The 18451-nt window shown below is 39.6% G+C and overlaps 1 protein-coding gene across 2 annotated transcripts in view; it reads right to left on the bottom strand.

The window, feature by feature from the left end:
• GLP1R (glucagon like peptide 1 receptor) overlaps window positions 1-18451 on the bottom strand; it is a 97287-nt gene that overhangs the window by 14322 nt on the left and 64514 nt on the right. For both annotated transcript variants that reach the window (XM_083434516.1, XM_083434517.1), the window contains one exon: window positions 8237-8297. In XM_083434516.1, coding sequence (XP_083290642.1) covers window positions 8237-8297 — 61 coding nt within the window. The remainder of the gene's footprint in view (window positions 1-8236; window positions 8298-18451) is intronic.

The raw sequence follows: 18451 nt of genomic DNA on the forward strand, positions 1-18451 counted from the left end.
ATTATCAGTAAATGATTGTGGAGAATTATTTTATTAGAAGTCAGAATACAAGCCCCTGTGAATTTTGTCAGTCAATCTCCTCCCACATACTAGAAAGTCTGAGCTTGAAGCTAGCAATGTTTTAACCCCCATTTTAAAATCCTTGTACCAACTCTTCTTTCTTCACAGTGTATCATTTTGGTCAGAATTCTAGGTTTGCCACAATTTTCCTGCTCTCAGTTATCGGTTCAAACACCTAGCTTGTTTGGACTTTCAGTGATTACCTTCTCCATCCCATCTGAATTATTTTATGAAGATGACAGAAAAAAAACAAGCCTATGGCATCCACCGTAGTTTATTGGTGTAGGCTTCCTCCTCAAAAATAGTCTATTTTTGTTTAGAAAATTCTCTGCAGTTAAGAAAAGCCAAGCATGTTCTCCCAGTAACATGCAGAGTGCCTCCTCTTGTTTGAGAAGAACACTTGATAAATCTTTTTGTAACTAAGTTATTCAGCAGTACTGAAGACTAGCAATATATGCATTCTTATGATGTGTGTATCTGTGTGTGTGCCCACAGAGGTGTCTTGTATGTAGCAGGGACCCATGGTATTGTACAGTGTGCATCTCTCCCTACCCCCTGCAAAATTCTTGGCAGTGAGGTCAGGCCATCCAGTGTTAGGGTGGAGAGGCATGATTTGCCCTTTACTGCAATGGTATCCCTGAATGCAATGATTTCCTTTTCCTCATAAGTTGTGATCCAGCTTATATGGAATGGAGTAAAGACATGAACTGCTCCTCAGCCAATGCCAACAAAGCCTGCTTAGCCCCATCCTGTATGGTTTCTTGTTTCCACAAGAGTGTGACAGAACGTTGGCTAGATGGAGAGGTACCAGGGCTCATGAAAACTGTCTGATTAAAAGGTTAAACCAGTTGTGAGAAGTATGGATTATGCATTGTGAATTATCAACCTCACCATGGGCATTACAAACAAACATATATGCACCACGCTACAACAAATGCACAGACTATGACGTAGGGATGGGATATTATAGCTCCATTGGTGCATCATTTATGTTACCCACTCTGCAGCATATAGAAAGCCTGCTAACATGCATCCAAACACATGAACTAACAAGTAAACACTCTCAAAGCATGGAAAAAGGTGGAGTGGTAGTTTTAGTTCCAGAATGGTCCCCTCAGTTTCAGGTGGTTTTACCGCTTTCCAGTGGACTTCGCATCACAAATTTATTTTTAAATATCAGTTTTTTCCTAGATAACGTTCAATGATGTTTTAGCCACTGGCCACATTCACATGTATAGACCATGGACTCCCATGAACAAGTTGAGTGCTAGTGTACACTGCAGAACTGCTCTCCTTTTGCTCTTTTCTATGCTGAGCTGAGAGCAACAAACTAGGATGTTAATCCAAGCTTTTTTCTTGGCTTACCATTCAGGGTTTGTTTGGGAGAAATGAACCACAACTGCTACTTTAGACAACATCGTAAACCAAGGTTGTTGCCCACCACTCAAGAAAGGCAGCATCAAAACAGGAGCAATTTATTCACCTGCATTAGCGTGGTACTAGTTCACAGTTCCCGTTGTCCGGTCCCAGCGCCTGCCAACCTAGCAGTTCGAAAGCACTCCCGGGTGCAAGTAGATAAATAGGGACCGCTTACTAGCGGGAAGGTAAACAGCGTTTCCGTGTGCGGCTCTGGCTCGCCAGAGCAGCGATGTCACGCTGGCCACGTGACCCGGAAGTGTCTCCGGATAGCGCTGGCCCCCGGCCTCTTGAGTGAGATGGGCGCACAACCCTAGAGTCTGTCAAGACTGGCCCGTATGGGCAGGGGTACCTTTACCTTTACCTTTAGTTCACAGCAAGCCATGGTTTATGGGTTTCTGTAATGTGTGAACATGGCTACTAAAGCATAGGAAAAGTGTGTTTATGATATTATTACCAGTAGTTCTCTGAGGAAGGACCTGGTCGCAGGAAAGTCACTTCAAGGATACATGTGACCAAGGAACAGCTTTATGGCATATTATTTGGTCCGACTTAAGAATTATTGCTGGATAATAAGTGTGCTGGGGAAAAGGTTTGCTTTCCTCTGAATAGCGCTAGAACAAATTTAAATGTTTTCTGGTATAATGATATAGGTTGAGTAATGGTGCTGGGCATTAAATTCTGTTAGACTTCCTTGTGCATTAATTGGCTTCTTACAGCACACCACAGCTTTAACTGCTTTTAAATGTATACCAATGTGCAATCAAAACATCATTACAGTAAAATTAAAATGCCAGAAAAACAAAAAGTGGTAGGAACATGTAAGTAACTTATCTGCACACACTGCCTAGTTCCTTTGTACTTTCCCAAGCCTATGTTATTAAATCCCAAAGCTTAATGCAATCATCAGCATCCATTATAAACGCTTCAGTAAGATCTAAATCTAAGTTGAGGAGTCAAAGACAGCAGAGCACAGTTACCACTTCTCAGAGTAGTATTTAGAATTTCACTAGATCACATTCACTCTGGGAAAGACTCATATGTTCAAGGATGCCAACTCTGTTGTTGTTGTTGTTGTTGTTGTTAGCAGCTGCCCATCTGACTGGGTTGCCCCAGCCACTCTGGGCAGCTTCCAACAAAATATCGAAACACAGAAAACCTCAAACGTTAAAAACCTCCCTGTACAGGGCTGCCTTCAGGTGTCTTCTTTATTTATATCTTTGTTTGTCAGAGAGGCCAGATTCTTATTGAGGTGGTAAGCTTTTGTCTGGGCTGTACCACTTCCCTGCGGGTAACAACTAAATCTTATTCCATTCAGAAAATTTCCTCTTCGTGGAAAACATCAGGGAAAGGGGTTCTTAGCCTAGTTATGTTTTCTATGTACAGGGAATTTTCTATATAGAGGAACATTCAGTTATGCAAAACTTTCACTTGCAGCCTGAAAGGAGACCCTGCAGACACAGGTTTACCATATAAGTGGAGTCTTTATTGAAGACCAAATTACATTTCTGTACATGCCATGGGGTATACCTTAAGTGTGTGTGTGTGTGTGTTGGGAAATATTTGGGATCAAATACACTCATTCGTCTTTCCTAATCCTCAAGTGCTGCAAATCCACAGCAGATCAGAGTGAAAATAAGAGGCTGAACAAGAGCAGCTAAGTCTGCACTTCCTAAATTCCACACTGGACTCTGCCATCATTCTGAGGACTGCTCACTGTTCAGCACAAGCAGTGCAAACATTCCTGGGCCAGATGGTCCTTAGCAAGCAGAATTTCAAATATATTTCATAACTGCATGCATGAGTAAACAAGGGCTTAAGAATGAAATTGCTACACCAGAATTTGGTGGTTTATGATGTTACACCAGAACTGCAGAAAGCTAAGACAGTACGCACATTCTGAATTGGGTATCTTACATATGGCCCCAATGTAGTCTCCCTCAGTGGCGTAGCGTGGGGGGTGCAGGGGGGGCCGGCCGCACCGGGCGCAACATCTGGGGGTTAGGGTTAGGGGGCGCAAATCCACGGGTTAGGGGGTGCAAATTACTTGCCTTGCCCCGGGTGCTGACAACCCACGCTACGCCACTGGTCTCCCTTTTTTGTTTTTTAAAATTCGGGCTATTCTATCCCAAAATAGATCATCATAATGGTTCAATGTGACCAGTCTTTACCACAGTACCTAAGCAGCAGCCAAAGGACACCATAGAACATGAATAAGTTTGGCAAGACTGACTAACAACTGAGGCAAGTGAGCAGCCAACATATTACCACAAGGAGGCAAAAAGCAAACACACAAACAAAAAACACTGGTCACCTGCCAAAGTAATAAGTGAGCAGTACTGGGAAAGGAGAGGATTCCTTTCCAATTTTATTTACATTTGGCCTTGCTTGGTAAACAAGACTCATCCACTGAATTGCAACTAAATAAAAATTCCACCCATTCTAACAACCTGTTGTATAAAAGCTAACTTGTACCATTTATGTAAAAGAACTGCCCACTTATGATGGGGTTCTCTGTCTTTACTGTTTAAAATTATTGATTTTCAGTACCGTGCACACTTAGAACTGTCAGTTGCTTTGAACCACTGTGGTCTGGACATTATTCATTTCTTAATATCCCTCCTAAGCAAGGAGTTATTCCAGTCACAAATGCAATTTACAATCTGCTGCACATCTACTGTAGCATCACAGAGACAAAGGGTAACTGTTGAGCCTAAGGCACAGAAACCTTGCACTTTATAGAGAAGAAAAGGCACAAGGTTAGTTATTATACCATTTAAGAAATATTTATACAAGTTTTAGTTTACCCAAATTGCCCATTAGGGCCTGCTGAATGCATCAGACAGTGGGTTTTGTTTAATAGAAATCATAAGTTAGCTTTGAGTAATACAAAAGGCAAGCAATTCAACATGAACATTTCCTGACACATTTTTACATTGCCAAAAAAAACTACTGAGTTTGCAGCATGCTTAGAAGCAGGGATTGGAAGATGTCTGGTTTTTTAAGGTACAGTATACTGATCATCAGAACAAAAATGGTCCTAGTCAAGGTCTTACTTAGTTTGATCTGGCTTTAGACAAGGACTTCAGAAAATGCTAGGAATATTTTTGACAGGCAATTTGACACACACAAAAGTGTTACATGACTTATGAGCTAGGTGTACAATTCACATTCATAAGAACTCTCTCACAGTAATTAACATCTTGTCTGGTGTGCTTTAAAAGTGGGGGAGTAGGCTGAGAAGAAGGGTACACTCTGTGTTAGTTGAACACACCCTCCCTCAGATGGCATGGCACCCAGCGCGGCTGGTAGCGTGACTGTCACACAAACATCCAGTCTATTTATACATTCATTTTTCTGAAATTAATGCGTTCAGAGTGGGTGCAAAACAGATACAACGTTAACAGGTTCATTACAAAAATGAATTATGTAATCAAAACAATTTTAATAGTCAGTACAATTTTCAATGCCTAATAATTCATTATACGTGCACTCCACAATGACAGCACATTATTTTAAGGGGGGACACACTCAGTACAACACTGGAGCTGGTTCCTAAGAGTCATTTCACGCTTTTGCATGCACAGGAGCTTGCAGTACCATACACCGTGGAGATATAATTCTTCAAATACTTAGGACTGCATGCTGGAAAGCCAGGACTGATCCTTAGCATGTGCGTTGCCCACTATGCTCATACACTTTACGCCAACTCAGGTTAATGTGCGAAGTGCCTGTGCCAAACTGAACTGGCTATACATAACTAGTACCCAGGGCATGAACTTGTGCTCTTGTAGCTAAAGAAAAAATAATAACCAGCATAAGACATACATGGCTGCTTCCAGTTGTCATGCCTCACCCACCCTGTGCTCAAAACTCTATGGGGACTTTTGACCTTTGAGTCTAGGAATAAGAGCTGAAGGAGTTGCTAGTTATTACTGCTATTAGTTTACGGGCTACACTACATTAATTGTCCTGTTGGTAAGGTTTATAAAAGGTAAAGGACCCCTGACAGTTAAGTCCAGTCGTGAACGACTCTGGGGTTGCGGCGCTCGTCTCGCTGTACTAGCTGAGGGAGCCGACGTTTGTCCGCAGACAGTTTTTCTGGGTCATGTGGCCAGCATGACTAAGCCACTTCTGGCAAAACCAGAGCAGCACACAGAAATGCCATTTACCTTCCCGCTGGGTTATCTACTTGCACTTTTTGGCGTGCTTTCAAACTGCTAGGTTGGTAGGTGCAGGAACCGAGCTCACCCCGTCGTGGGGATTCAAACCACTGACCTTCTGATCAGCAAGCCCTAGGCTCAGTGGTTTAGACCACAGCACCACCCACCTCCTTTTGGTTTATGCCCACTTAATTTTCTTTGATATGTCTTTAAAGAATTGCTGTTATTATTGTATTTAAGCTATGTATTATTGTCATTATGTTTAGACTGTTGTTTTTTTAAGCACAGCTCTGCAGAAAATGTGGTATGTAAATGGACTGTGAATAAGCGGCAGGCAGCCATGAAAGGGTGATTGTGGCAGGGGATTATGGGAGGAAGTAGCCTAGATCAGCACGCTACCAACCATTCCAAGACTGGGGCTGCTCCTTGTGCCAGTACAACATTTTGTACCCAAGTCATGAGCATTAATACATGGCTCCATTTAACAAACTACCCCGGAGGGCAATGTCCCTGCCCTATGACTAGGTAGATTAGATGAAAGGGTTGTAAGCAGCTCAGCAGCCTGTCAGGTGTATATGAGGTCTATATCTATGTGACAACTGGGCAATGCAGTATACGTATTAAGATGCATAGCATAAAGAACCATTACTTCCCCACACACTAATGATCCCTGAGCACAAGAGGGAAAGAAAAGGAACTGAGGAGGAAGAGGAAATAATGATGGAAGGACAAATAGCTCAAAATGGGAGCACTCAGTAGCTAATTCACACACCCACTGAGTAAATTCTCCTAAAACAGAACTGGGAGCCCAAAATATTGGACCATCACCACCAATTACAGAAGAGAGGAAGTGGTACATTTTTTAAAAATGTTATTTTCACATGTTCAGGCTTTTTCTTGGCACTCTAGAAGAACGTATCAGGAAGTGGGCATCATGGTGGCAAGCTCTGCCCCCGCCCACGTCACTTCTAGGTAAGCATGTTGCGGGTGTGCAAACAACCACAACCACTTTTATGTTGGTTGGCACAGCCTTCCACTCTTAACATTCACTGAGTGCGGCTGTGACATTTGAAAGGGGATTACAAGTAGTAATACCTGCTGCATTTGTTGTTCCTGCATGATTAGTGGGCTGTTAGTGCTGAATGAGAATACCACCTCACTATCACAAACAGTGTGATTGCCACTGTGGCAGGAACAATCAGGCCAGGCTGCCCTACTGCAATCCCTGTTGCCCAATTGCATGTGTTTGATGAAGAGGTTTATTAAGGCATGCATCACCTGATGAGGAACTGAATGCTAAATTATGTTTTTTGAAGCTATGTTATTTTCGCTCAAATTTGAACAGTAAAAGGTAAAAGAACAAGAAGTACATGGTAATGTCTTTTTATTTCTTTTGTGTGATATAGTTTGATGTAACAAGAGGCCACCCACACAGAAAATAGGGGTGTGTATTTATAAACAAGTCTGAATAACTCAAGTAAAGGCAAATAGGAAATCAGACACATATTGAGAAAAACATATTTTTATCAGAGGAATGTTGTTTAGAGACATAACACACACAGTTGGAAATTTTTGCCAGCCTCTGGAAGCAGAATATATTATTGGCAGCATCACTGAATGTAAGATAGTAAGTAGAGTCCTGCTGGATCAGATGAATAGAACTATCTAGCCCAGTTTCCCATTTCCCACAGTGGCCAGACAGCTGCTCATGGGAAAACTGTATAGGCAGGACAGCTGGTATTCAGAAGCACGCTGCCTCTAATCTTGGAGGCAGTATAATAATAATAATATAATAATACATTTTTATTTATACCCCGCCCTCCCTGGCCAGAGCCGGGCTCAGGGCAGCTAACACCAGTAAAATTATAATTTAAAAAAACGGATCATTTTCAAGCAACAGAAGGAAAACACTTTTATATATGGGCATCATAACCAGCAGCCACTGGTAAAGTCAGTTAATTTGTCTTATTCTGTATTAGAGTAATCTAAGCAAGTAGGCATTACCACATCTTGTGACAAAAGTGTTTTCCTTCTGGTGCCTGAAAATGATCCATTGGAAATATAAGATCCCCAGCTCATGTAACCTTGAGTAAAAACACAGCCTTTTCCCTCAACAGCCACACCATTATAGGACACACACTTTCCCCATCATGGAGATTAACTTCAGAATCAAGATTGGTTAACAGATTATGCTTGCCCATAACAGCCACTACTGGAAATAGAGGTTTCGAGACATCTGACCAGTGTGGTGAGTTATTAGGGGCAGCGAGAGGAAGGGGCCAGGATATAGAATAGAATACCTTTCCAAAGACACACGTATTTAATGATGCAGAAAATGGTTGGCCAGCAAAAGCTTGTGCTTATTTATTTTTGCCAAAATGTCATCAGAACTCTTCTTTTTTCTTAATGAGATGCTTTTCTAGCATAAAACATGATCTGCTCTAACCAGGCTGCAACACAAGCAAATGGATAAGATGTCAGTCAATGGAACAGCCACTGCCAAAGCAATCAAGCCAAAGGAAAATGGGCACCTCTCCCCTCCCCGCAGCAAACACAACCCTCAAAAGCGATCAGCTATGAATCAGAACTGAACCAACCCCACATCTTCATAAAGGTACTTGACAATTCCCCAGGGGATAACAAACAGCATTGGCACACCTGGAAAAAAGAGGGAACAAGATATGCACAGAAAATGAGAAACAAGAAAAAGGAAACAGGAAGGCGACACAAAGTTTTTTATATAATGCAGAACAATATTAGTGAAGAAGAGGTTGCAGACAGTAAGTTGAGCCCATTATACTTAAATGAATTAAACACAAACACCCTTTCCTGAAGAAGTTTTCACATTACAAAATCCATAAGGTGGAAGTACTGAATTTAATCTGAAATTTATTCAATAGAACTATGGAATGCCAATGCTAATATTAATACATCGTGGCAGTTTCATTAGATAGTCTGAAGCCCAGATAAATGGCACAAATTGCTAGAAGCTATCTTCACTTCTGGAGTCATTTTTTTCTAGAAAATAAATTAAAACAAGAACAGTAGTAGATTGGACAAGATGATGAAGGCCAGTGAGACCAGTGAAGTGCCATCCTTGAAGTTGTTCAACAGACACCCAACATCTGTTTACCAAGACAGATGAGCAAGAACAGTCCAGCTGCAATATTGAAGATATTCATTGGGTGTCCCACCACAGATCATTTCCAAACCCAGGTGTTTCCTTTAATCTAATGAAACCTATTTAAATACTTCGAATGTTTAATTTCTTGCAAAGCGAAGAAGGTAAATTGTATTAATAAAAGCCTCAAACCATAACACTGGTTAGATGAGATATGAATGCTCGAAGAAAACAGGCTTTATTTCTTTAGAGCAAACAAATAGCTGAGCGGAGCAATAGCCCCTGTGATTTGCAGAGGGCCTGGATGCCTCAGAAAGACGGTCATATTTTATTGGGTTACCTGGTTTTTGAAACGAGCGATGTATTTTAATACGTACAAACCAGACAAAAACAGTTGCTGCTGCTCAATTTGAACGATTCTGTTCTTGTCAGTAGTTTAAAACACAACCCTGAGATCTGAAAGCAATTTGCATACCTATGAGCTGACAGCCTGATATACTGTACACAAAGTTACCAACATCTAATTAGAAGTTATAAATCTGGTCAGGTGTATGCACGCATGTTTTACTGCCAGTACTGGGCAATAAATCCCTTGGGTATATAAAGGTGGAAAGGATGAGACAAGGTGGTCAGGTTGCGCACTGCAGGTCAGATACAGGGATGTGATTGCTGACTGGGCGGCTATTTGCTACCAAACTGCCATGTTTGCCATAGCCAGAACTCAGGTGCCTAGCGGTTTTGAAGCGAAGCACTGAAAAACAAAACAGTGATTTCTATGTACTCAGGAGACTCCCTAGGTGCATCCAAGTATATCCACCTGCAAGTTAAAAGCAAGAAGTACAATTGTACCTACCTGAATCATAGTTTTCCATTCCCAATGAAAGAATAGCAGAGAAAAATGAGTGTTTTGAATTCTACACTCCTCTGTTCTTATAGCTATAAAATGCTCAGGTTCAAGGATGGCAGCTCTAAGCTTCAGACCTCTAGCACTACACGCAGTTACCTCATAGTAAGCTATAGACTATTCATCCAGCTATCCTTCTTGTGAGATGAGGCCTTTGGGGGATCAGTGTCCCGATAATGGAATCCCTTCTCCTCTCAGGTACAGCTGGCACCAAATCTATTGAGTTTTCAGTGCCAGCTGTAGACACTCTTATTCATCTAGGCCTTTACAGAAGTCTGCTGAATTGCTTATCTCATTGATTTATGTACGTTGTTTGGGCATCCTGTTTTAATATGTATTTAGTATTGATTTTAATGTAACCTGCTCTGGCAGTGCCTTGAAAATGAAGTGCAGGTAAGAGATATTATAAATAAACAACATATAACATAAGTCCAGTATTATCTACTCTGGCTGGCAGTAGTACCACACGGAAAAATATGAAGGGGAAAAAAAACAATTATAATGATGTGCCCTCTTCCATCTTTTTTATCTAACCCCCCCTCCCGAACTGCATCAGGAGCAACAAAAACAACAACAACAACAACAACAGAACAAGCAGCTTCCTTCTCCCGGTTAGCTAAAGACCCAAACATGTGTGCTCCTCAGAAGGGTTTGATTCACTTACAATTATGCAAAAGATATCGTATGCTTCCACCGCTCTCTTATGCAAAGAAAACTTAAACCTGTAAAATTATTCCTGGAACTTTTCACAGCTTAGAAATGGGATAAGTGAAATACTATCCCTGCAAAGAGATGGCAGCTGCATATTCCCAATGCAACTAGAACTTCAGGACTAAGTTTTTCATAGTATTAAAATGTGGCGCAGGCTCCCCAACAGGAGAACAGGTATGTTTTGTTTTCCCAAACTCCTGCTTCACAATCCAAAATCGACTGCCTCAGGCCGTTTAATCCTTCTAAAACTAATTATATGCAATATGTTCTCGGTGCAATTTGTATTGGCACTTGTGATTTATAGCAAAGTCAAAAAAGTTGTTACCGCTCATGTAATTTGATTTTAAAACTCCCTAAGGCTTCCCTGAAAATAGATTTTGCAGTCAGATTGTCTTGTCTTAGTCTTCGGTTACTGCCTGCTTCAGCCTAGATTGAGCCCTCTGACTGACCTTTGGAAGTTAATGCATATTGAAACTACCACTACTTAATCAGCCATTAAGCAGATTCCAGCATCTCCTGCTACTGCCACCTAGATTCAACAGGAGAAGGTAGTTTTTACATCTTAAATGGGATGGTGTGCACAAGACAGCTCTACAGCAATACCTTCACTATGTCTATTTAGAGTCTGAGAGTAGCCGCTACCATTCTTGTGCCAGCCTGAAATACAGCACTCCAAAGGATAGTTTGCAATGAATTCTGCTGTTAAAGCAGCTGCTAATTTGCACAGCTGCAGTTACAGCTTTAAATTAGTTCTGTTTGAACTAATTGTATTATAGAAGGGCAAGAAGTCAACTTAGTGAAGAGAGATATAAAAAGAACTGAAACAGTTCATTTTCTGTATCAAATTTCCAAAAGAAAACCTTTCAGAAGCCATTCTCAGAAGAATGTCACTACTTTAGGAAATGAACACCTGCTTGCTTTGTGTGCACTGATGTTTATTTTTCTGTTTTAATTAGATAAACTTTTGTCACAGATCTCTGACAAGGTACCATAGTCTGCAGCTGCAGAATTCCTTATTATAACATAATCTGATTAAAGTCCTACTGAATTCAAATGAGTGTTACTCCCAGGTAAGTGGAGCTAAATATGCAACTTTGGTCTGCACAAACATCTACTATATTCCAAGTTTTGCAACAGACTCATTAATGAAATTTCAAGCCCCTTTGGTCCTTAATATTTTCCTGAAATTTGAATGCTCTGTTTCTGCACTGAGTTTCAGATGGTTGCTAGGCAACAACTACTTTCCGTGCTTTCATAAGCAAACCTATAGTCGTAAAAAGGTTAACAATACTCTGACAAAACTGGTTGATTGTTTGCTATATTTATGGAACTGAACTCTGTCAAGTATTTTGTAGGGAGCGGAGAGCAGCATTTGCAGGATATACAGCTTCAGAATGGTGATGCTTCAGGCACAGAGATGTGTCAAGTAACAGGGAAAACATCATATTAAGTTAAGTACAGATTTATATTTCCTAGTTTCTCTTCAGCTCCCACTGAGGCTGCATTCAGACAGCAGTTTATTCCAGTTCCCCAACATTCCCCTAACTGTTAATTTCTGCATGATATCTGAGCTTTCACACGACATACAAGTCACTTCCAGAAATATAGTGGAATACAGCACAATTTTAGTGCTCATTTCCATATTTGTTGTTTCCAGGAAAAGTTTGAAAGTAACACAGAAATGAATCCTAAACTTGTGCTATATTCCACTATTTTTCTAGAAGTTGCTTTTACATCTTGTGGAAGCTCAGATATGACATGGAAATCAACACAGAGAAATGGTGGGGAAATGAAATAAACCACCCTGTGAATGAAGCCTGGCATGTTTTAATCAATCTTGGAATACATAATGCTAACTTCTGCCCCTATTCATATAGGAGAAAGCCAAAGGCAATGAAAACTGGAGCCACAACTGAAGAAAGAATGATTCTTTAGTAGGAAGCATAGTAGACGCAAATCCTTTCCAAAACACAGTTTACTTGCTAACATCTGATATCAGATGGAAAAATAGCCGGGACTATTCTCTAGTAGCCCTTGTAAAAATGGATTATTCAAAAAGCAGCAACACATATAAGAAAACTTGGTTCCCTACTAAAGAACTGGTAACTAGTGAAGAACAGTGTAGTATGTCCTAATAAATATGTTAATATTCTATTTGACAAGTTTCTTATAAGAAGAATAAAGAGATAACAGACTAATAGAAAGAGCCCATCTCCCATAATTCCTCTCCTATGACACAAGGCCCTCTTGGCTCCTTCCTAGTCAGATGCTATTGTGGTTGCCAACATGCTATAATAGCTCCTTGTCACTAGTAAGGGACAGCAGAGATAAAAAAATTAGAAGAAGAAGAAGAAGAGTTTGGATTTGATATCCCGCCTTTCACTCCCTTTAAGGAGTCTCAAAGCGGCTAACATTCTCCTTTCCCTTCCTCCCCCACAACAAACACTCTGTGAGGTGAGTGGGGCTGAGAGACTTCAGAGAAGTGTGACTGGCCCAAGGTCACCCGGCAGCTGCATGTGGAGGAGCGGAGACTCGAACCCAGTTCCCCAGATTACGAGACTACCGCTCTTAACCACTACACCAAATTACCTCAAAGAGGGGAAGGAATCTTAATTTTCTCACCCTTTAGTTTCATTTCCCCTTTTTGAATGGCATGTTCCTTTCTGCCTCTTTAGCTGGCTGTAAAAAATGCTACAGAAGATACTCCATTTTTTTAAAAAAAACCTTTCCCCCATAGTCCAAAGCTCACCAACATTTGCTCTTTTAACACCAAACAACAGTTTAGCATTACATCTAAACTAGCTCATTTAAATTACATATATCTTATAGCTAACTGCTTGAAGTGGTGTTAATTTTGATTTTTATAATCCTGTTAGTTAAAACAACAGTTACAAAGAGATCTCTGATACATTATAAAAATTGTATTTAATGAAATTAGTACAATGAAGTGGATGGGCAGAATTGTGCTACAGTTGATGTTTCTATTCTAAATTTTACCTACAAGTTAAAGCTAGGGAACAGTGAAAAGGTTTTGGATTTTGTATGGCATGAAAAGCAACCAAGGAAAACAAAAACTCTTCTTATTAGATTCTCTAAAGCAGGAGGTTTATGTTTCCCTGACACTGTAATATTCCCTTATATTATTTTGCCTGCCAAATACATTTTTTTGAACATTGATATTCTGGATGAGATCATATATAGTGTAGAAATTGAGAAGTTTATTTCAAAACATATACTCTGAGAGAATATGGACCAATGCAATAAATTCCGCATTAAGGTTGAAAATAGTATTGTTACTGAAAGCTTTCCAAGGGTCTGAAAAAAGTGGAAATTAAAATTAAATTAAAATAATTAGGTCCAAACACAGCTGCGTTGTCAGGAGCTATGTTTATGAAAGATCTTAAAGGGACAATTTAATTGGAAATGTTGACAGATCAAAAAAGAGTAGTTCCAATAATCCATATTGATTTGTTGAAAGGTGATAAATTTAGACAATATCACAATTTAACAATGGATAAGTACACTCAGAGAATAACCAGGCAGCTGCTGGCTGTCACAGTCTGGAAAAAACTATCTGCGTTATAAAAGTACACGTGGAAACACAAAATGGATCACAGAGAGACCAAAGGGAAGGTTTAGCACAGTGTTAAAATTGAAAGGGTAAAACTGCAGCCCCTTTAATGAATAAAAATCTTTGCTTGTATACCCCTCTTAGAAGCACACATATGATAGATTTCCATAATCAAAGTAGTATTTTCAACCTTGCTACTAATCCCTAACATTATGTTTGCCTATTTCATTGCAGTGCAGACACACACTGTGCTAATGGTTCAATGAGGTTTCTACAATAGCCATGGTGCCTTTTTCTCAGTAGTTTCAGGCATTCAGAACACATCAGTGTATGTGTGGCATTGAACGCATTTGCTTTAATGTGTATTAATTTGCACTTATTAACACCAAGTTTCATCTAACTGCTCTGTTGCCTGGTGAGAGAGATTCCTTGAGAACTCTTTGCAGATGAACTCTTCTGTGTTGTGCTACAGTAAAGCATCATCTGGTTCTCCAAGTCAGGTTTCATTCTGTATGCAGATAGCCATAGTCTTTCTTTGCCTACAGATGGGCCATAAAGTGATGCTAGAAAACTCACTAACCCTCTAGCTTTGTGAATGGAAACACGTACTCTACAATCCAGAAGTGATTTGAAGAATTTTGAAGTATGTTTTTCTTAAAACCACAGACTCTAATTTATGCTGAAAGCAAAAAAAAAAAAAAAAAAGCTCAAATCCAAACTGGCATTTATGCAACATAGCCCAGTAAATATGCACATAAAAGCGAATGCCCACCCACCAACTGTTTATTAACATTTAGCTGAAGTATCTTTAAAAACAGTTTGCTGTTTAGCAGTCCAGGTTTTCACAGGCACCAGAAAAAGGACAGTCACTGAGTATGCCTTTTCTCTCCTTGTGGGAAACTATTTCAAATGTGTTTTGAATCAAAATTAAATTGTAGTCTCTGTTCTGGGCTTAAGACTCCTCTTTTCATCTCATTTCTTTAGACTTCATAGTTGTGGAATACTCACCACTAGTACTTTGCAGGAGAACACTGGGAATAGTGCTCTGTTACATTTACCTCCATAGCTACAGAAGGACAGAGCGTGTGTGTACTCTAGGAAAATATTAATGAAGATGTCTCAGGTAAGTAGCCCTAAACAAAGCCATTATTCAGAAATATGCTATTTCACCAATTGTCCTCAATAGGTCCAAAGGTAGAATCCTAACCTTAAGATGCCAAAAAAAATCCAAATTCACCATAAGCAAAATTACACAATGCTATTTGAACTAATAAAAAATAAATCTGATTACATATAGAACTCCAGAACTTTACCTAACATTAGCTGAAATGCTAAATATTTGGAAACCATGATTTATGTTCAAGAGACTTACTGGCCAAGCCTTACTGAATGGAATCCCTGAGTATAGATGTGTAAGAGTTTGTGCTGTATACCGCCCTAAGTTCTATGGGTATAGAGCAGTATACAAATTTAATAAAGAACAATAACAGTTGCACCATAATAGACTGCCCATGTAACTTTATCCAGCAATTTTCTCAACTGATTTGTCATTTCTTCATGCAATAATTCTAGAAGTTACCTGCATGACCCATGCAGAAGCCTATTCTATTTAAACTACAGAATCGGGCAATAAGAGGGAATAAGAGGGAAAGCATGGAGCACTTGGATAATAATGAACACTGAGGAAGTGTCTCTAAGAGGCATAAGAAAAATATTTCATTCAATTCCATCCTACTATCCTTTGCATAACCTGGACGTCGCCTCTATTTAAGAATCTGAGAAATAATGGAAGGTTAAGACAACACAATTTCCTTCCACTCTTATCCCTAAAATTTAATAGGATGGCACATCAGTGCTCTGCATTATCTGGAGAGTGAACAAAAGTGCACAACTTAAGCACAAAGTTATGATTACAAGCCATAATGATTAGGCAATGAGCAATAAAACCTTTCGAAGTGACGTATGGATTGCTGCTTGTTTAAGCAATTCATTCAGAAAGTAATTTGCATTAGTTAACAAGCTAGGGGAGATAACAGAAAGGGAGACCTAGGACATAATAAATTACTCAGGTAGTTCTGATTAGCACCAGTAGTCGTGTAAGCCAAACCAGAAGAAATCCATCAACACTGTAGAGGAGCTGCACTTCTAAGATCAACCTGCTGGCTATTGTGCAAGGTCTTCCCCACTGGGGTAGTTGCCATAGCAGCAAAAAACACTGTCACTTTTCATTTTCCCACATACAAAACTCATTCACAAGAATATCTAAAAAACAACAAAGTAAACATCTTGCTCTTCACCTGGTTATAACTGCCCAAGCATGTTCTTTATCTAGTCACTCACTAAAAACTGAGGGAAGACATGAAGGTGTAAAAAAAAAATCTGATTTTCTATATTAAAAACTAGCCAAGAGTCACTTTTCACACTATAGTACATTAAGTACTCGTTATAGTTTTTGTCTATACCCGCTTGTACAATGCAATGTGTGATGCAACTAAACACATCTTAGTATCTATACACACAGTGCATAAATGTGCTGCAAGACAAGAGAGCCAGAGTGTGTGTTTTTTCTGTGCTCTCATATGGATTAAATGCATGTATCCGTGTTCTGGAACACAAGCCAGTATTACTAAATCTGCAATGTGTGAATAAGCCTCATGACACATTCAGGGCATGCCTTCAAAGCTGTCTTATACCACTTTAACAACCATAGCTTTCCCCAAACAATCCTAGGACTGTAGTCCATAAGGGTGCTGAGAATTATTTTGGGGATGCCATGAGTTTAAAAGCGATATAAGAGTGATTTAAATGTATGGTGTTGAGGTGAGTGTAAGTTTGATCTGGGAGTCAGTGCTAGAACTAAAGAAGAGGAACAAAATCTACTGTTTCCTTGAACCAAGTCACAATTCCTTAATCCCACTGCAGCAAACCTCCACATCTACAAAATAAGTAGAGATAAGAAAGATGCAATTTTTTTAAAATAGCCAATCAAGTTCAGCTATTAGATTCAGGGAAAGAGAGAGAAATTTTTGTATATGGATGTTTTAAGATGGTCTATATCTGTAATATACCTAATAAAGGTTTGGAGAAAGAAAACATTTTTATAGCACTATCATAGTAAGAAAAATTCACAAGAACTCTACTGCTGAACAAAAAAATATGTAATTCAACGTCCCATGAAGACAAGGATAATTTCACATTCTCTCTTTTAAACCCATACCCAGACCTCCATTTTAATGTGCTGTTCTCAGCTCTCAGAGGAGAACTAGACTGCATTTGCTCAGAGTGCATATTGGATCCCTTCCCGCATTGCAACCATTGTCTTCAAGTATTGCTAAGTTGAGCCTGCAATCAGAAATATTTCAGGCAGCAAGACAGACAGAGCTCTGCTGTATTCCTCATAATGAATTTTTAGGTCTGTCTAGGTTTGGACAGACTATTAATTCCCCCCATTTCCATTTATTTAGATAAATGTCTAAAGTCAGACAATTTTTTTTATAAAGGGTAAAACATTTTGTCAGCTCTCTGCTTTGTAGGATTTTAAATAATTGTACCATTTGTAGGTTGTAAAGTGCCATTAGAACACCCCCGGCAGAATTGCTTTAGACATTTCTATCTATCTGAGCTCTTTATTATTTATATTTATTTATTGGCTTCAACAGAGCACAATATTTTCATCATCAATATATCACTGTGCATTTGGTAGAGCTAGGTGAATAATTTACAACTGATCATTTGTATGAATTTTGAATTTTGCCAATAAGTTCATTTGCCAGAATGTTCAGACCACAAGGTGAACCAGCAGAAGGGCAAAAACTTGCCAAAGCAATTTAGACATTAAAAATGCAACGTATCTGTGAAATACAATTTCAGTGGTATTGGACACCATGTAGGTTAAGCTGTATTAATCTGCTGTTATTGTTGCAACTCAATGCATGCTGGTTCCCCATCCCCCATATATTCTAGACATCTCAACAATACAAATGTTACTGAAATGACATGATACCACATGACCTAAAGGTAGCATTGTTTTATTATTTTAAAAAGTCTGGTTGATAAGACTGATTCAGAGATAGTGGCTAATCTGCTCACTGCTGCCAGGTTATGCAGAGAATGTAATTGGGCGGTAGGGCAAGAACCAATACAGGTCCTTTAATCTCAGATTGGTTATTCATAGATGAACTGTTGCAATTATGATTAAACGACCTGACTATAAAAGGATGCATGCTGGATGTAGACTGGACAAGGTAACTGTTAGGTGGATTTGTGGCTGGTTAACTCGTCAAACCCAAAGAGTGCTCACTAATGGTTCCTCGTCATCCTGGAAAAAAGTGACAAGTGGGGTGAAGTACTGAAGGTTCAAGAAATTTACAGATGACACCAAACTAACACAGGTATAGTTTCATGATCAAGGAAAGTAATAGTACCACTCTATTCTGCCTTGGTCGGACCACAGCCTGAGTACAGTCCAGTTCTGGGTGCCACAGTTTAAGAAGGATATTGACAAG

Source organism: Podarcis tiliguerta, assembly GCF_965153285.1.
Source record: "Podarcis tiliguerta genome assembly, chromosome: 3".
Classification (NCBI taxonomy): Eukaryota; Metazoa; Chordata; class Lepidosauria; order Squamata; family Lacertidae; genus Podarcis; species Podarcis tiliguerta.